This window comes from Choloepus didactylus, chromosome 1 (genome assembly GCF_015220235.1).
Source record: "Choloepus didactylus isolate mChoDid1 chromosome 1, mChoDid1.pri, whole genome shotgun sequence".
Lineage (NCBI taxonomy): Eukaryota > Metazoa > Chordata > Mammalia > Pilosa > Megalonychidae > Choloepus > Choloepus didactylus.
In genome coordinates this window covers 153622536-153643651 of record NC_051307.1, presented here as the reverse complement: position 1 = coordinate 153643651, position 21116 = coordinate 153622536, and the positions used below count along the sequence as shown (strand labels likewise).

Here is a 21116-nt window from a genome sequence, read left to right as displayed (position 1 = left end):
ATGCTTTTAATATTAGATGAGGATGTGTTGAGAACTTGCATGTAGAGACTTCCGGGGAAGATGGTGGAGTAGGGAACTCCAAGACTGAGTCTTTCCTCCAAAACAATTATTAAACAGGCAAGAACTATCTGAAACAACTATTTTGAAACTCCAGAGGCCAGAAGAACACTGTAAAGTATCCAGGGAAGAGCAGGAGGAAGAGGCTGATAAATAATGGTAAAGAACTGTACACTGCTCTCTCCAAGTGGTGGCTACTGGTGCCAATCCCCCACTCCTATGGCAGGCCACCATGAGATCCAGTCCCTCCTAGCTGCTACTGACAGAAAAAAATGTAAAAATTCCCTTCACCAATAACAGGGGTGTGCATGGCCAATCAGTGATTACAGCTTTTGATTAGCGAATTCGGATCTCTGGGTTCCGGCTAAGAGGGCAGCCGTTGTTTCAATCTTTCCAGGACAAAGGTTGCAGCAGCCATTGTTTCAACCCTGCCCCTGACAAAGGCAGTGGCAGTAACCACTGTTTCAACCCAACCCAGACAGGTGGGGAGGTGGTAGAAATTTAAAGATGCAGGACTTCCTTAGGGTTATGGGGAAAAGATAGTTGAAGGGCTACATTTGCTAGGCAGGCCAGGAAAGCTCAGCTTTAGGGAACTGTCCGAGAATTTTTAGTGCTCTTTCTGATCCCCTCCACTATGCACCCCCTTCTTGGGTCCCTGGCTCTGCTTTGGTTAGGAAAGGCCAAATTGGGAAAGTCCTCCCTGGGGTGACCCCTCCTCCCAGGATTTGTCCTCCAGGCAAATTCCTTTCATTGTCTGTAGGACAACGAAAGGGATATAAAAAACTATAGAGGGGGACAGTCTGGGACAAATGCCTATTGGTTGCAGATACCCAGAAGAGGGAGGTTTTTCCCCTGGGAAAAAGGGGGACAATCAAATTCCTGTAAAAAGGGGAACTCCAAAACAACTAACAAGCAAAATCTCAAGACAAGACAGAGGCCCAGTAAGATGGGGAAAACCCTGCATAGTGCATTCACCTTGGGCAGACATTCCTGATAGGAAGGCTGAAGCTCAAGAAAATCCCACCAGCTGCTTACAAAACCAGGAAACAGACATCTCAGGGAGTAAATCCCAGAGTTAACATTTTAAAATACTAAAATGTACAGTGTGCAATTAAAACAGTACAAAATAAAGAAACAGGAAATGATGGCCCATCCAAAGGAAGTGGATAAAAATACAGAAGACACCAATGAAGAAGATGTGCATGTGAACATACAGAACAAAGCCTTTTAAAAAATGATCATTCTCCAGGATATACCATATGTTGGGTCACAAAACAAGTCTCAAAAAATTCAAAAATATTGATATCATACAATATATATTTTCTAACCACAACAGAATAAAGCTAGAAATCAAAAACAGCGGGAGAAAGGGAAAACACACAAATATGTGGCTATTAAACAACATACTTTTAAACAACCAAATGTGTTAAAGAGAAAATCAGAAGTGAAATTAGGAAACATCTTGAGGTGAATGAAAATGAAAATACAATATACCAATAATTTACGGGATGTGGTGAATGCAATACTGAGAGGGAAATTTATAGGTCTAAATTTTTACATTAAAAAAGAATAAAGACTTCAAATCAGAGACCTAACCTCAAAACTGGAAAACCTACAAAAAGAGCAAACTAAACCAAAGCAAGAAGAAAGAAAGAAATAGCAAAAATTAGAGTGGAGATAAATGAAATAGAAAACAAAAAAACAATAGAGACAATCAACAAAACCAAAATTTCGTTCTTTGAAAGGATTAACAAAATTTGCAAACCTTTAGCTAGACAGAGAGAGAGAGAGAGAGAGAGAGAGAGAGAGAGAGAGAGAGAGAGAGAGGATGCAAATAACAAAAATCAGAAATGAAAAAGGGGACATTACTACTGGCCCCACTGAAATAAAAAGGACTATAAGTGGATACTATGAACAACTGTAAGCCAATAAATTAGATAACCTAGAAACACACAAACTACTAATATTGACTCAAGAAGTAAAAGAATATCTCAACAAACCAATTGCTAGTAAAGAGACTGGATCAGTAAACAAAAACCTGCCAACAAAGAAAAGCCTAGGAACAAATGGTTTTACAAGGGAATGCTACTAACCATTCCAAGAAGACTTAACTCAAATTCTGCTCAAACTCTTCCAAAAAACTGAAGAAGAGGGAATACTCCTTAACTCATTCTATGAGGCCAACATTACCCTCCTACCAAAGCTGGATAAAGATACACAAGAAAAGAAAACTATAGGCCAATATCTCTTATGAATAAAGATACAAAAACCCTCAACAAAATACTAGCAAACTGAATCCAACAGCATATTAAAAGAATTGTAAACCATGATCAAGTGGGATTTATCCCTAGTATGCAAGGCTGGTTCAACATAAGAAAATCAATTAATGTAATACACCACATTACAGAATAAAGGAAAAAAAGCCACATGGTCATTTCAATAACTGCAGAAGATGTTTTTGACAAAAGCCAGCACCCATTCTTGATAAAAACCTGGGAGGGGACCAGCAGACTCCGGCCACGTGCTTTCCCATGTGACAGAGGAATCCCAGAAGGCCTTTCTTCAGAGAAGGTATCATCCTGTTGATGCCTTAAGTGGGACATTTTCACCGCCTTAGAACTGTAAATTTGTGAACTAATAACCCCCCCATTGTAAAAGCCAATCCATTTCTGGTATATTGCATTTTGGCAGCTTTAGCAAACTGGAATAGATTTTGGTACCCGAGAAGTGTGGTGCTGCTGAGTTGGCAAATACCAAACATTTTGGAATGGCTTTTTAATGGATAATGGTAAGATTCTGGAAGAACTGCAAGGAGCTTGATAGGAAAGGCCTAGATTGCTATGAAGACACTGTTGGCAGAAATATGGACTCTAAAGATACTTCTGATGAGGCCTTAGAAATGATGCATGCATTATTGCAAACTGGAAGAAAAGCAATCCTTTTTTTTTTTTTCTTTTTACTTTTTATTTTGAAATAAATTCAAACTTACAGGAACAGTTTAAAAAATAATAAAAACCCCATACACAGAACTCCAGCATACCCCAACCCTCCTCGACCGATACCCAGATCTACCAACTTTAGTATTTCGTCACCTTACCGTTTCTTTCTTTCCCTCCCTATCTATCATCCATCATCTATTGCTGTCTTCTGAACATATGAAAGCAAGTTGCACACATCCTTGAACAAATAATATAATTCACATATACATTTTCTATTAACAAGAATATTCATTTATGTAAACACATTAAGTGTAGTTAAGAAGTTCAAGAAATTTAACATTGACATAAAGCTTACATTCTATATTTTATCTTTTTCTTATGTTACAATTGTGTCCTTTTGAGCCTTTTCTCCTCTATTCTTAGATCTCATCCAGGATCATCTATGGCATTTAATTGTCATTATCTATTTAGACTATCTTTTTTTTCAATTGTGGAAACATATACAGCATAAATCTTCCCATTCCAACCCCTCCCAAGCATTGCATTTAGTGGGATTAATCACATTCACAATGTTGCAATGCCATCACCTTCCCACCATCCATTACTAGAAATTTCCCTTCAGCCCAAACAGAAACCCTACACTCATTTCTTATTAACTCCCCATTGCTCCTTCCCCCACTTCTTGTAACCCACACTCTACTTTTCATCTCTATGATCATATTCTCTCACACTTCCTTTGTGTTTACTGTGGGGCTTAAATTTAACATCCTAAATCTACAACAATCTTGTTTTCTTTGATACCAACTTAACGTCAATAGGACACATAAACTATGTTCCTATACTCCTCCACTTCCCCACCTTTATGTAGTTCTTGTCAAAAATTACATATTTTACATTGAGTCCAAAAGCACTGATTTATCATTATACTTTACATATTTTAGATCCTGTAGGAAGTAAATAGTGGAGTTACAAATCAAAAATATAGTAGTATTGGCATTTATATTTACCATGTGATCTTTACTGGAAATCTTTATTTCTTCATGTGGTTTCAGTCAATTGCTTAGTGTCCCTTCCTTTCAGCCTGCTCAATTCCCTTTAGCACTTCTTATAGGACTGATCTACTGGTGATGAAGTCCCTCAGCTTTTGATTATCCGGGCATGTTTTCATCTCTCCCTCATTTTTAACCTCCAGGTGTTTGTGAATTTTCTAAGTCTCTGATGGTTATTGACTTCTAATTGTATTCCACTGTGGCCAGAGAATGTGCTTTGAATAATTTCAATTTTTTTAAATTTATTGAGGCTTGTTTTATGTCCCAGCATATGGTCTATTCTGGAGAAAGTTCCATGACCACTAGAGAAGAATGTGTATCCTGGTGATTTGGGATGTAATGTTCTATATATGTCTGTTAAATCCAATTCATTTATCAGATTGTTTAGGTTTTCAATTTCCTTATTGGTCTTCTGTCTGGTTGATCTATCTATAGGAGAGAGTGATGTGTTGAAGTCTCCCACAATTATTGTGGAAACATCCATTGCTTCCTTTAGTTTTACCAGTGTTTGTCTCATGTATTTTGTGGCACCATGATTGGGTGCATAAACATTTATGATTGTTATTTCTTCCTGTTTAATTGCTCCTTTTATTAGTATGTAGCGGCCTTCTTTGTTTCTCATAATATCCTTGCATTTAAAGTCTATTTTATCTAAGATTAATATTGCTGCTCCTGCTTTCTTTTGGCTGTAGCTTGCAAGAAATAAGTTTTTCCATCCTTTCACTTTCAATTTCTTTGTGTCCCTGTGTCTACGAGGAGTCTCTTGCATGCAGCATATTGATGTTTCATATTTTTTGATCCATTCTGCCAATCTATATCTTTTAACTGGGGAGTTTAATCCATTTACATTCAGAGTTATTACTGCGAAGGCATTTCTTGAATCAGCCATCCTATCCTTTGGTTATGTTTGTCAGATATATTTTTTCCCCTCTCTTTCTTATTGTCGTTTAATGAACCAATATTGAATCTCTTTAGTACTGAATCTTTCTCTGTCTCTCTCTCTCCTTTCTTTGTTTCTCTGTCCATAGGGCTCCCTTTAGTATCTCAAGTAGGGCAGGTCTTTTATTAGCAAAGTCTCTCAGCATTTGTTAGTCTGTGAAAAATTTAAGCTCTCCCTCAAATTTGAAGGAGAGTTTTGCTGGATAAAGTATTCTTGGTTGGAAATTTTTCTCTCTCAGAATTTTAAATATGTCATGCCACTGCCTTCTTGCCTCCATGGTGGCTGCTGAGTAGTCACTACTTAGTCTTATGTTGTTTCCTTTGTATGTGATGAATTGCTTTTCTCCTGCTGCTTTCAGAACTTGCTGCTTCTCTTCCATATTTGACAGTCTGATCAGAATATGTCTTGGAGTGGGTTTATATGGATTTATTCTGTTTGGAGTTCGCTGGGCATTTATGCTTTATTTATATTGTGTAGAAGGTTTGGGAAGTTTTCCCCAACAATTTCTCTGAATACTCTTCCTAGACCTTTACCCTTCTCTTTCCCTTCTGGAACACCAATGAGTCTTATATTTGGACATTTTATTTTACCTATCATATCCCTAAGGTCTATTTTGATTTTTTTGATTTTTTCCCCCATTCTTTCCTTTGTTCTTTCATTTTCCATTCTGTGGTCCTCGAGGTCGCTGATACGTTGTTCAGCTATCTCTAGTCTTGTGTTATGAGAATCCAGAATCTTTTTAATTTGATCAACAGTTTCTTTTATTTGCATAAGATCATCTATTTTTTTATTCACTCTTCCAATTTCTTCTTTATGCTCTTCTAGGGTCTTCTTCATGTCCTTTATATCCTGTGCCATTGTCTCATTTTTCTTTAGTTCTTTGATTAATTGCTCCAAGTACTTCATCTCCTCTGATCTTTTGATTTGGGTGTTTGGGTTTGGGTTATCCATATCATCTGGTTTTTCCATATGCTTTAAAATTTTTCTGTTGTTTTTGGCCTCTTGGCATTTGCTTTACTCGATCGGGTTCTTTTAGGATATGAAGGATTATTCAAACACTAATCTCTAATTTGTCAGATCTACAGCTTGGTGGCGTACACTTTCTCTAACTAAGCAGTAGATGGCGTCTGCAAGTCACCTATTCCCCTGAAGTCAGTTCTCCCCAACTTTGTCTTTGTGGTGTGTGGGGGTATGATTCTTGTGGGGTCCAATTGGTGCACCAAATTTGGGTGTGTTGTTGGTGCTGTACGCCCTGAATGTGGGGTTTGTGTCTGAGTGGTTAGGGAGGCAGGGTAGCTTTAATAATCAAACCTCCCTGCTATTCTTGGAGACTTAAGGCTGTTGCAAGAGTCTAAACCTTCATTTCAGTCTTGCCACAGATTGTCTCTGCTGCTGACCCACAAGTCCTTGGTATTGGCATATGGTCCCTGGGATTTCCGAGTGGGTCCCCCTTCCAAGCCATGCCCTTCTAGGGCCTTTGCTGAAGGAAAGTTGTACTACATCACAAGTGCGCGCCGTACCTCAAGGCCTTTGGGCACAGCTCTGCCTTCCAAGCTCTGGGACAATTAGCTGTGGGTGAACAAAAGGCCACTGTCTGCGCCTGATACTGTGGCTTGTGCACTCATCACTGAAAACACATCCCATCATACTGGGTTTCATGGCGTGGCTCTGGGCTGTGGCACCTGCGCTGGGCAGGAGCGCTCCCAGCCCGCCGGGAAGATGGGTGCAAGGGGCTTAGTTATTTTCCCCTTTTTGGCTCACCTATGCCTTCCTGCTTCGAGGAATTTCAGAGACAATTAGCAGCGAGTGTACGAAAGGCTATCTCTTCCATGCCAGATATTGAGGCGTTTGCACAGCCCGTTCCTGTTGCACTTCACTGTGTGGGTCTCGCTGCCTAACCTGCAGCTGCTTTTGGGTTTTTTTAAAAAAGAACCTGACTGCCTCCAAACGCCAACCTATGGTTTCCCCACATTGCAGCATGGCTGCCGGACATTCAGCAGGCTTACTCGTTTCAGAACGCAGACTCCCAGTTTCACCAAGTGCATGTTCCCTGTGGATTTAGCAGACCTTGTCCAGCTGGTGCATCGCTGGAACTGGGGTTCTGGGTCACTTTCTGGCTTTTATCTAGTATTTTTCACAGAGGTGTTTTTTTGCCCTGTTTCTCCTAGCCGCCATCTTATGTTCTCCTCAATCCTTGTTTTAAGGTGGCAGAGAATTTGGAAAAACTGAGTCCTGGTGTCAGATGGAAGGCAGAATTTGAAAAAGATAAGCTGGGATACTTAGCTGACGAGATTTCCAAATTAAATGTGGAAAGTGTGCCCTGGCTTCTCCTTGCAGCTTATAGTAAAATGCGAGAGGAAAGAGAGAAGCTGAGAACTGAGCTCTTGGGTACAAAGAAACCAGAAACTGATGGTCTGGAAAACTCTGGGCTTCCAGAAAGTGAGACCCAGAAGATAATGCCCCACGTGAGGATTTAATGAAACCTGGAACCAGTCAGCCATTTCAGTACAAGCCAAGATTGGAGATAGAGTTATCCAGGAAGGATATGTGGAAAGTCCTATTGTCTGATTGTTTTGACCCCTGTATACTGCATGCCAAGATGAGAAATTTTTTTGCAAGATCTGTATAAACAGAACCACTGTCAGTCTGGACCAAAAGGGACAAATTAAAGGAAAAATGACTTCAAAGGTAGAACCATGGAAAGTAAGTTCTGGAGCCAAGAAATCTCAGGCCAGGAAGCGGACTCACATATTCACATGGAAAGGGTGATTTTGTTTCAGAGTTTAAGAGTGCTGCCACCTAAGCATTCTCAGATGCCTGGGGAATTGAGGGGTGCATGGCCGCTTCACTGTTCAGAAAGTGTTGCTGCCCCAGGCTCCAGAGAGGGTGAAGTACATTCCCCGGGGATTGGGGAGAACATGGCCACCACCCCACTGTTCAGAGAGGAGAGCCTGTGCCCCAGAGATAGCAGAGAGTCCAGTGCCATCCTGATGCTTAAGGAGGGTGGGCCCAAGAACAAGGTGGTCTCCCCAAGGCTTGGAAATGTTGGAGCAATCATCCCAGTGTTGGAAGAAAGTAGGGCCAATGCATAAGCCCTTGGAAAGGGTGGAACTGCCACTCTCTCAAGCCCTGAGGATAAAAAGTCATTCTATAAATGATTCTCAGAATTTGAAAAATAATTTGAGTATGCCCTGCTGGATTTAGGGGCTGTTTGGGTCCAGTGACCCTTGTTTTCCTTTCAATTTTTCCCTATGTTTACCCTATGACTGTCCCTCCTTTGTATATTGGAAGCAGACAACTTGAGTTTCACAGGTCCACAGCCAGAGGGGAATTTTGCCTGTACCTGATTTTGATAAGACTTTCTATTTATCTATTGTTACTGAAATGATTTAAGCTTTCGTGATACTGTGATGGAATGACTGTGTTTTGCATACAGAAAGAAAATGTCTTTTGAGGGGTTGAGAGGGTAGAATGTGCTGGTATGAATCTGTTATGTACCCCATAAAAGACTATGTTCTTTTGATCCACTCTTGTGGGGGCAGACCTATTGTGGGTGGGATCTTTTGATTAGGTTGTTTCCATGCAGATGTGACCCACCCAACCGTTAGTGAGACCTTTTCGTTACATTATTTCCGTGGAGATGTGACCCTGCCCATTCAAGGTGGGTCTTAATAGTTTACTGGAGTCCTTAAGAGGGCTCAGGGAGAGAGAGAGAGAGAGAGCTCAGAGCTGACACAGACCCAGATGCTTAGAGATGCAGACAGAAAGATGTTTGGAGATGCTAAGCTAAGAGAGAAGCCCCTGGGAGAAGCAAGGAGAATCCACAGGAGCCAAAAGAAGCTGAGAGACATTTTGGAGAGAAGCTAAGATAAGTAATCCACAGTTTGCCCTCGGGAGAAGTTAAGAGAGAAGCTAAGAGGGATAGAGCCCAGAGACATTTTGGAGAAAGCCATGAAAATCAGGAGCTAAACCCAGGAGAGGACCAGTGGACTCCTGCCATGTGCCTTCCCATGTGAGAGAGGAATCCTAAATGCCATCAGCCTTTCTTCAGAGAAGGTATCATCCTGTTGATGCCTTAAGTGGGACATTTTCATGGCCTTAGAACTATAAATCTGGGAACTAATAACCCCCCATTATAAAAGCCAATCTATTTCTGGTATATTGCATTTTGGCAGCTTTAGCAAACTGGAACACAACCCAAGTGTCCATCAACCAATGAATGAATAAATAAAAGGTGGTATATACATACGATCGAGTATTTTTCAGCTGTAAAAAGGAAAGAAGTCCTTACACATGTCACAACATGCATGAACCTTGAAGACACCAAGTTGAGTGAAATAAGCCAGCTAGAAAAGGACAAATATTGTGTGTTCTCACTGATTTGAAATAGTCAGAAGAAGCAAACTCATAGAGTCAGAATCTAGAATATATATTATCAGGAGATAGGCTGGGATAAGGAATGGGAAGTTAAGGCTTAAAATGTATAGGGTTCCTATTTGGTGATGGAAATGTTTTCATAATGGACAGTGGTGATTGTAGTACAACATTGTGAATGCAATTAACAGCACTGAAATATATATTTGAACATGATTAAAAGGGGAAATGGTAGATTGTATATACAGTAACAGAATAAACATTTTTAAAAAACTTCATGAACCTACACTACACAAATAGTGAACCCTAATTTGTTAAACCATGGACCTTTATTAATAGTAGAATTGTAAAAATGTGCTAACATCAATTGTACTAAATATTCCACACCAGAGTAAGGTGTTGGTGGTAGGGTGGTATAAGGGAATCCTATATTTTATGCCTGATTGTTTTGTAAACCACAACTTCTCTAATAAAGGGAAAAAAAAAGAACTTGGATGTAAAGCAAATAAAACCAAACTTTCTTGTAGCCTGTGGTACTCACAGTGCAGAGTGGGAACCCCTGGGGGTCTCAGAGATCATTTACCACATCCTTGAGGTCCAAAGTATTTTCATTATTATATTAAGATTTATTTGCTTCTTAATTCTCATTTTTCCACAAGTGTACGGAGTACAAAAAATCCATTGATAAGTTTCAGATTCTATATTGTAACTAACTTTAAAGAAATACCACTTTTCAAGTTTTCTTGTAGTATCAGAGAATACTCACAATTATCTGAAAAGGCTATTAAAATTTCCTCCCCTTTCCAACTATCTCTCTGTTTGAGGCAAGATTTTCTTCATATAGCTTATATATTTCAACTAAAATAACATCATAAAAGATTGAATGCAGAAGCAGATATGAGAATCTGGAAAAGATTTGCAAAAATGTAGAGCAATGCCACTCTTCTCGCTAAATATTTATTTTTGCTTTAGGAAAGTGTTTTTATAAATAATGAATTAAACATTTAATACATTTCTTAGTTTAATTTCTAATATGGTAAATATGGATAGATATAACCCAAGTAAGCAAAAGTTCTTTGGGATAAAAAAAAAAAAAAAAGGAGTGGGGTAGTGGAGTTCAGAGACCAAAAGTTTCAGAATTCTGAAGAATCTTTGCCAGGTATACTGCTGCCAAAGTCTTCTCCATTAGCCTCTTTGAGGGCTCTGGTTATGCATAAATGGAGCAGCCAGAGTGAGAGACATAAATCTATGCTGCTCTTAAAGTAAAAATAAGCCCCAATATATTTTTTCTAGCCAAAGGCTTTTAGTCAATTTATTTATGCTCATTGTTAACGAACAAATGTAAATGGAATAGTAGTATAACATACCTGTGGTGTCCTAAGGAAGGAGAAATCTGGTTGTGGCATTCCAATAAAGGAACAAATTCGAGAAAGTTCAGTTACTGGTGTAGACACAGGAGGGATGTGGCTGGGAATAGGCCAACACACACTGTCCATAGAATGAACATTTTGGTACTTGTTAGCACTGAGAGGTTTATTTACATAAGATGCTACCAAAAGAGAGAAAAAGACATTATCTATATTAGTAAAATGACATCTTGAACTATGCAATTATTACAGGGTTTTATAGAATAGCAAGCAGGGGATTGCTAAAAGGTGAAAAAATTAACCTTCTTTGAAGCAGATATAAGTTGACTATTCATTATTGCCTAAAATCACTGAGACTTCAAAAAGATTTTTAGAATTATCAAAAATTAACATCTTGAATGACTAATGACCACATGGTACTGTTACATGCAAAATCTGAACAAGCAAATAGCTTTCTTGAGTTGATTTGCAACTAATTCTTAAGTTTTGAGGCTTTGATTGCAGACTTATTCTCACAATCACACCTTACATTCTGACACACATCGATGACAGTTTTGCTGTGGCTCCGAAATGATGTTTCCTGAAGTTCTTCTGAAAGTAAGTTTTTAAGGTATTTTTATATAGAAGATGATTTAAAAATTCTGAAAGTTCACATTCTTTATGATCAACAAACTCAGTAATTGACCAAAAATCAACCTCAGTGAAAAATTAATCTAAGCAGAGTTTAAGTGGCTTGCGGAAGTAATTGTGACTTCCGTGATGTCGGCTAGATTCTGGGTTCCTTACTCTGTCTATGAGCTTTCTAAAGCTATATTGAAATAAAAGTAAAAATTGTTTGTGTCTGACAGTTGGACCATCTTTTATCCAATTATGTTTTAAAATTATATTTTGCTCTATGTCAACAGCAAGTTGGTCATATGATAAATAAGAAATTAGTTTACTAATAGTCACTGGAATTTTAAATTAATTATCTCAATATTCATTGGAGTATAAATGGAGCTAGGTTCTGATTTTTTTTCTGGATTTTTATCCTTAATAATCTCAGATCTACTTATCCCACAATGTTTTTACTTCTCCAAGAAACTTCTATATTCACCTAATTTTGCATTAGGTATTTTTCCTGAAAAGGCTTTGACAGATATTTTCACACAAAAAAATTCTAAAGTATAGGGGGTGTACAGAGTAGGGGCAATCAGAAATATTTTCTGAATTCCAACCATGTGCCAGATGTCATGCTACAGGCTTCATAGATTTAAGGTAATTACTTACTTTTCAACGTTTGCCTCCCACTATTTTTAATTGATTTTACAGCCTCATCTATTTTTATGTTGGTTACATTATTTTAACATAATAGTAATATCAATTATTGGCACCCACTATGCACAAAAGAGAATGGTAACTGCTTTTCATATATGTTATTTAATTATTGTAGCAGGTGTTTGCAATAATATTCTTTTTATCAATAGGAAAAATGAATTTCTGAAAATTTAAATTCATATATATATTAGCCATTTAAAAATCATTGAGGAAAATAGCTGGAATGTGAAAACCTTTCTAAGTTTAAGTATCTACAGAATGATTAACTGTAATAGCACAATTTAAGCCATTGAAGAAGACATTTGCAGACTGGGTCTATTGGTTATAGTGTTGTATCATTATATAATTGACAAATGTATAAAAAAAATTCTTTAAAAACTGAAAGGTTTACCTTTAAAAAAGTACTTGATAAAAAGAACCAAATGACCTGAATTTCTGAAATGAAATAGATTATTAGTAATAGTACTAATTTTACTTACTTAATTTCTTACTTTGTTTAGGCTGGGAAGAAGGTCCATATTCACCTCTTCGTTTAGAAGAAACAGTGACTTCATTACTGAACTGGTTTTTTTCATTCTTATGATCCAGAGAGTCAGAGCTATCAATTTTTAGAATTTCTTTAAGCATCCGTGTTCCCTTCTTTTTTGAAAATGTTTGGGGTAAGAGATGGGGTAAGAGATGGGGTGGGCAGGGGTGGGGGAGGATAACAATATATTTATAGTGCTTATTGATTCTGATTTGGAAGAGCTCTTTGTTAAAAATCAATACACTAACTACATTCAAATAGAGAGTAAAGGAAATCAATAATTAAGAGGTGAAAAAAAAAATACCCACATTTCCTGGCATAGAAAAATACTTATCATTCTGTTTAATTTTTTTAAATATTCTTTTTCATTAGAGAAGTTGTAGGTTGACAGAAAAATCATGCAGAATATATAGAGTTCCCATATAAACCCTCCCCCATCATTAACATTTTGCATTAATTTGGGATCTTTGTTACAACTGATAAAAGATTATTATTATAATTTGTATTAACTATAGTCCATAGTTTACATTAGGGTTCACTGTTCGTGTTGTACAGTCCTAGTTTTTGTTTGTAAATTTTTTATACTAGTGACATATATAACATCTAGAATTTACTTCCCCTTTTAACTACAGGCAAATAAATTCAGTGGTGTTAATTACATTCACAATGCTGTGCTACCATCACCCCCATCCATTACCAAGCTTTTCCATCTCTCCAAAGAGAAATTCTGTACCCATTAAGCATTAATTCCCCATACCCGACCCCCACCCCGCCTGATAATCCATATTTTAGTTTCTGACTCTATGAGTTTTCTTATTCTAATTATTTCATATTAGTGAGTTCATACAATGTTTGTCCTTTTGTGTCTTTCTTATGTCACTAAACATTATTATGTCTTAGAGGTTCATCCATGTTGTCACATGTATCAGGACATCGTACCTTTTTATGGCTGAATAATATTCCACTGCATGTACATGCTATATTTTGTTTACACATTCATAACTGATGGACACTTGGGCTGCTTCTGTCTTTTGGTAATTGTGAATAATGCTGCTAAGATATTCATGTGCAAATGTCTGTTTGAGTCCCTGCTTTCAATTCTGCTGGGATTGCCAGGCCATAAGGTAATTCCATATTTAACTTTCTGAGGAACTGCCAAACTGTTTTCCACAGTGGCTGCACCACTTCACATTCTCACCAACAATGAAGGAGTGCTCCTATTTCTCCATATCCTCTCCAACACTTATAATTTTTTTTTAATAGTAATAATTCTAATGGGTATTGAAATGGTATCTCCTTGTGGTTTTGATTTGCATTTCCCTAATGGCTAAAGATGCTGAGCATCATTTTGTGTGCTTTTTGGCCATTTATATATCTTCTTTGGAGAATGCCTCTTCAAGTCCTTTGTCTGTTTTAAAATTGGGTTGTGTTTTTAATTGTTGAATTGTAGGATTTCTTTAATCTGGATATTAAACCCTTATCAAATACGTGGCTTCCAAATATTCTTTCCCATTCTGTAAGTTGTCTTTTTACTATCATGATGAAGTCTGTTGATGCACAGAAGTTCTTAATTTTGACGATGTCCCATTTACTATTTTTTCCTTTGTTGTACATACTTTTGGTGTAAAGTATAAAAAAGCATTGCCTAGCACAAGGTCCTAAAGATGTTCCTACATTTTCTTCCAAGAGTCTTTTTAGTCCTGGGTCATGTATTTAGGTGTCTGACTCATTTTGAGTTAATTTTTGAATATGGTTTGAGGTATGGGTCCACCTTCATTGTTTTGCACATGGACATCCAGTTTTTCCAGCACCATTTGTTGAAGAAACTATTCTTTCCCAGTTGAGTGGACTTGGCACCCTTGTCAAAAATCAGTTGGCCATAAAGAGTAAAGAACAATACTGACTGTGTTTTAAAACTTCAAATTTGATGTGAGACTAAGGGAAGAGATGTTTAGTTGGTGCAAGATCTATATTTCCTAAACAATTTAACTCGTACAGTTTGTTCAAATACCATAATTACATGGAACTTTTAATAGGAAGTGAGACCTGGTAGATTTGCATAGGTTATTGTGAAATAGAGAAATATCCCAAAGTAATTTGGACAGAGAATAAAAATAATATTCAAGGCCCTCCTGAAGAGCTGGGGGAAAATGCAGAGGTGTTGGGCTTCCTCACCTGGATTGTTGCTGATGTTCTCACAAACATTGAGGACTGGCGGTTGGACGTGCTGAGCCCTCTATCATGGGACTTGCCCTTACAAAGCTCATTACTGCAAAGGAGAGGCTAAGCCTGCTTATAATTGTGCCTAACAGTGTACCCCCGAGTACCTCTTTGTTGCTCAGATGTGGCCCTCTCTCTCTAGCTGACAACTCAGCAGGTGAACTTGCTGCCCTCCCCCCATGTGGGATCTCATCCCAAGGGTGTAAATTTCCCTGGCAACGTAGGATATGACTCTTAGGGATGAATCTGGACCCAACATCGTGGGAGTGAGAACATCTTCTTTACCAAAACGGGGATGTGAAATGAAAGGAAATAAAGTTTCAGTAGCGGAGAGATTCCAAATGCAGTTGAGAGGTCACTCTGGTGGGCATTCTTATGCACTATATAGATAATCCCTTTTAGGGTTTAATGCATTGGAACAGCTAGAAGTAAATACCTGAAACTATCAAACTGCAAACCAGTAGCCTTGACTCTTGAAAATGATTGTATAACAGTGTAGCTTACAAGGGGTGACAGTGTGATTGCGAAAGCCTTGTGGATCACACTCCCTTTATCAAATGGATGGATGAGCAGAAAAATGGGGACAAAAAACTAGGTGAAGAATGGGGTGGGAGGGGGGTGATAATTTGGGTGTTCTTTTTTACTTTTATTTTTTATTCCTATTTTCACTTTTTCTGGCACAAGGAAAATGTTCAAAGAATAGACTGGGGTGATAAATGCGCAGCTGTATGATGGTACTGTGATCAATTGACTGTATACTTCGGATGACTGTATGGTATGTGAATATCTCTCAATAAAACTGAATTAAAAAATAATAATTTAAAAATAAACATTATGCTAAGTGAAAGAAACCAGACACAAAGTACTATATATTGTATGATTCAATTTATATAAAATGTAACTATAAATTAAATCTAGAGAGACAGAATTAGACTAGTAGTTAAGTAAGGCTGGGGAAGGATGGGGGATTGAGAGGTGACTTAAGTGGAATGGGGTTTTCTTTTTGGAGTAATGAAAATGTTCTAAAATTGATTGTGGTGACAAATGCACAACTCTGTGATTATAAGCCACAGATTGTATACTTTGGATGAATTGTATGTATATGAATATATCTCAATAAAACTGCTTTAAAAAAATCAGTTAGCCATAAATCAAACATCTAATGGATAATTTCTGAGCTCTCAGCTTGACTCCAATGTCTATATATCTGTCCTTGTGCCAGTACCATGCTATTTTGATTACTTTGACTTTGTAATAAGTTACATATATATATATATATATATATACATATTTTATTGAGATTGTTCAGATACCATACAACTACCCAAAGATCCAAAGTGTACAATCAGTTGCCCACGGCACCACCATACAGCTGTGTATCCATCAACACAATTATTTTTTTATTCAATTTTTAGAACATTTTCACTACTCCAGAAAAGAAATAAAGATAAAAAAAAGGAAACTCAGATCCTCCCATACCCCTAACCATGCCCACCCCCATTACTGATTCATAGTTTTGGTATAGTAAGTACATTTGCTACTGTTGATGAAAGAATGTTAAAATACTACTAACTGTAGTATATAGTTTGCAACAGGTATATATTTTTTTGCTATATGCCTCTCTATTATTAACTGCTAGTTATAGTGTCATACATTTGTTCTAGTTCATGAGAGATTTCTAATATTTGTATAGTTAATCATGGACATTGTCTACCACAAGATTCACTGTTTTATACATTCCCGTCTTTTAACCTCCAACTTCTGGTGACATGTGTGACTCTGAGCTTACTCTTTCCACCACTTTCACACACCTTTTAGCACTGCTAGTTATTCTCATTACATGCTACTATCACCCATCCATTTCCAAATATTTAAGTTCACCCTAGTTGAACATTCTGCTCATAATAAGCAACCGCTCCCCATTCTTTAGCCTCATTCTACATCCTGGTACAACTTATATTTCATGTCTCAGTTTACATACTATAATTAGTTCATATCAGTGAGACCCTGCAATATTTGCCTTTATGTGTCTGTCTTATTTCACTCAATATAGTGCCCTTAAGGTTTCTTCATCAACCCATTTCTTTTAAGATGATTTTGTTCAAACACTATACATTCCGTCCTAGGTAAACAATCGTTGGTTCCCCGTATAGTCACGTATTTATGTATGCAGCACCATCGCCACTCTCTAAATAAGGATATTTCTTCCACAAAGATGGAGGAAGAGTCAAAGAAGGCAGAGAGGCAAAAGAAAAAGGCAAGAGAAAGAGAGAAAAACAAACAAAAAAACAAACTTGATAGCTAGAAGGTGACAGAAGGAAAGAGAGCATTAACCTAAAGTAGAATGAAGAGTCAGACAACATCACCAATGCCAGGAGTCCCATACCCTTCCCCTATTCCCCACACCCCCATAGGCATTTAGCTTTGGTATATTGCCTTTGTTAGATTAAAGGAAGCATAATACAATGTTTCTGTTAATTCTAACCTCTAGTTTGCATTGATTGTATTTTTCCCCCAATCCCACCCTATTTTTAACACCTTGCAATGTTGACATTCTTTGTTCTACCTCATATAAAAACATATTTGTATCTTTTATTACAATCGTTGAGCACCCTAGGTTTCCCTGAGTTACACAGTCCCAGTCTTTATCGTTCTTCTTTTGTTCTGGTGTCCCACATGATCCCAGCCTTCCTCTTTCAACCATTTTCACAGTCATCTTTGTTCAGTGTACTTACATTGCTGTGCTACTATCTCCCAAAATTGTTTCCAAACCTCTCACTCCTGTCTTTTCCTTTCTGTTTGCAATGCTTCCTTTAGTGTTTCCTGTAGAGCAGGTATCTTGTTCACAAACTCTGTCATTGTCTGTTTGTCTGAGAATATTTTAAGCTCTCCCTCATATCTGAAGGATAGTTTTGCCGGATATAGGATTCTTGGTTGGTGGTTTTTCTCTTTCAGTATCTTAAATATATCACCCCACTTCCTTCTTGCCTCTGTGGTTTCTATTGAGAAATCCACACAGTCTTATCAAGCTTCCTTCGTATGTGATAGATTGCTTCTCTCTTGCTGCTTTCAGGATTCTTTCTTTATCTTTGATGTTTGATAATCTGATCATTAAGTGTCTTGGCGTAGGCCTATTCAGATCTATTCTGTTTGGGTACGCTGCACTTCTTGGATCTGTAATTTTATGTCTTTCATAAGAGATGGGAAATTTTCATTGATTATTTCCTCTATTATTGCTTCTGCCGCTTTTCCCTTCTCTTCTCCTTCTGGGACACCAATGACATGTAAATTCTTGCTTTTTGTTTTTTCTTTAAGTTCCTGGAAATGTTGCTCATATTTTTCTATTCTTTTCCCTATCTGTTTTTTTTGTGTGTAGGTTTTCAGGTGTGTTGTTCTCCAGTTCCTGAGTGTTTTCTTCTGCCTCTTGAGATCTGCTGCTGTATGTTTCCGTTGTGTCTTTCATCTCTTGTGTTGTGCCTTTCATTTCCATAGATTCTGCCAGTTGGTTTTTTGAACTTTCAATTTCTACCTTATGTGCATCCTGTGTTTTCATTATATGGTTCAGCTCTTTCGCCATATCTTCCCTACACTTTTTGAATTGACTTATTATTAGTTGTTTCAATTCCTGCATCACAGTTGAAGTGCAAGTTTGTTCCCCTGACTGGGCCATAATCTCATTTTTCTTGGTGTAGGTTGTAGTTTTCTGTTGTCTAGGCATGGTTTCCTTGGTGTATTAGTTAGGGTTCTCTAGGGAAACAGAATCAATGAGAGGTGTCTCTGACTATCAGATTTGTAAAAGTGACTCACACAACTGTAGGTATGCACAAGTCCAAATTCTGTAGAGCAGTCAGCAAACTGTCAACTCCAAGGAAGATGTCCGATGAACTCCTCAGGAAATGAACCAGCAACTTCGACGAACTCCTCAGGAAACGAACCGGCAACTACGATGAACTCCTCAGAAAATGCTTCACTGGGCAGCTGAAGAAGAAGTGAAGGTCCTCTAACTGTCTCACTTACAGGTCTTCAGCTGATTAACTGGATTAAATCCAGCCAATTGCATTCTCTCATTGTGGAAGACATGCCCTTTGGTGAGTCATCAGTCACAGCTGAAGTCAATTCACTGATGATTTAATAAACCAGCCTGTTGGTTTATTAATCAGCCACAAATGTCCTCGCAGCAATTGTTAGGCCAGTGTTTGCTTGACCAGATAGCTGGGTACTATCACCTGGCCAAGTTGACACATGAACCTAACCATCACACTTGGTTACCCCAATCAGGCCTCCCTAGACCAGAATGGGCTCAGGTCCCAGAAGGAAGAAATATTCAGTATCTGGTTTCCCTGAGGGTGTGTCTTAGAAAATTGGTACACCCTCTGATGCCTCCGGTCACTGTGCTTTTCTGCCCAGCAGGTGGCGACTGTTAGCCTACAATTTTTGACTAGTGTAAGGAGGTATGGCTCTTTGTCCCCAAGTTCTGAATGAAAGGCAGGTAGTAGAGCTGGGCCCCACCCCTTTCCTCTTAGAGAAGATAGACCCCCTCGGGGGAGATCATTAGCATTTCAATGGTCTCTCTCTGCCTGTGCTGTCTCCACCCTGGTCTGGGCCACAGAACTGGGAACTAAAAATGGCTGAGGCTTTCTCCACTGAGCTGAAAAAGGAACAGAGAGTACCCTTCAGAGCTAGTCCGAGGCGACCCTCCATCTCTCCAAGGTCAGTCGTCACCCAAAGCCTCTGTCTGCTTGTTGGGGATTTGTACCTCATAGTGAGCAGTTCACACTTGCTAATTAAAATCCCAGTTGGAGCTCAGCTGAGCTATATTCGCTTGCTGGGAGAAAGCTTCTCTCTGGCACCAGAGGGCTTTGTAGCTCGGCTGTGGGGGAGGGGTCTCCTGATTTGGATCTGCAGTTTTTACTTACAGATTTTATGCTGTGATCTCGGGCATTCCTCCCAATTCAGGTTGGTGTATGATGAGTGGAAGGTCACATTTGTCCCCCCGCAGTTATTCTGGATTATTTGCTTGTTTCTGGTTTTTTTAGTTGTTCCAGGGGACTACTTAGCTTCCACTCCTCTCTATGCTGCCATCTTAGATCCTTCCACTCTGTAATAAGTTTTAAGATCAGGAAGTATGAGTCCTTCACCTTCATTCTTCTTTTCCAAGATGGCTTTAGCTATCTGGGGCCTTTTACCCTTCCATATAAATTTGATGGTTGGCTTTTCCATTTCTGCAAAGAAGGTTGTTGGAATTTTGATTGGGATTGTGTTGAATCTATAAATTGTTTTGGGTAGGATTGACATCTTAACAATAGGCAGTATTCCAACCCATGAACATGGAATGTCCTATTTATTTAGGTCTTCTTTGACTTCTTTAAGCAATGTTTTCTAGTTTTCTGCGTGCAAGTCCTTTACATCCTTGGTTAGATTTATTCCTAGATATTTGATCCTTTCAGTTGTTTTGTGAATGGATATGTTTTTGATTTTTTATTCCGATTGTTTATTGCTTGTAAATATAAACCTTACTGATCCTCATAACAATTTTTGACTTAAAGTCTCTTTTATCTGATATTAGTATAGCTACCCTGGCTCTCTTTTGTTTACTCGTTGCATGGTATATTTTCCCATCCTTTCACTTTCAGCCTACTTATGTATTTGAGTTTAAGGTGAATGAATAGCATATAGTTGGGTCATGCTTTTTTATCCATTCTGCAAATCTCTGCTTTTTGACGGAAGAGCTTAATCCATTTACATTTAAAGTAACTACTGAAAATGCAGGTCTTTCTCCTGCCATTTTGCTATTCAGTCTTTACAAGTCTTATACCTTTTTTTGTTCCTTAATTATTTCATTAAATCCTTTTTTCATATACCTTTTTGAGTTTCCTTTTCATTTCTTTCTGTATACATTTTTCATATATTTTCTTTGTGGTGATCATGGGGCTAAAAGCGAACATCCTAAACCTATACAACTATGTTGATTTGATACCAACTGAATTTAAATAGCATACACACACACCATTCCTACACCCTGTCCCACTATCTTTTTGTTGTACTTGTTACAAATTTTGTCTTTATATATTTGCATTTTAGAACCTGTAAGAAGTAAAAAGTGGCATCACATACCAAAAAACACAAGACTAGTCCTGACATTTATAATTACCGATATGGTTACCTTTACCAGAGGTTTTAATTCTTTATGCTGCTTTGATCCTCTGTCTAGGGGCCATTCCTGTTGGTTTGAAGCCCTCCCTTTAGGATTGCTTGTAAGGCAGGTCTAGTGGTGATGAACTTGCTCAGCTTTTGTTTATATAGGAATGTTAGTCACCCTCATTTTTG

General features: G+C 38.0%; 1 protein-coding gene across 1 annotated transcript in view; it reads right to left on the bottom strand.

The window, feature by feature from the left end:
- Positions 1 to 21116, bottom strand: part of XRN1 (5'-3' exoribonuclease 1) — a 174036-nt gene that overhangs the window by 14507 nt on the left and 138413 nt on the right. The window contains 2 exon segments of the mRNA XM_037843455.1: positions 10727 to 10908; positions 12523 to 12682. Of these exon segments, the coding sequence (XP_037699383.1) occupies positions 10727 to 10908; positions 12523 to 12682 (342 nt within the window).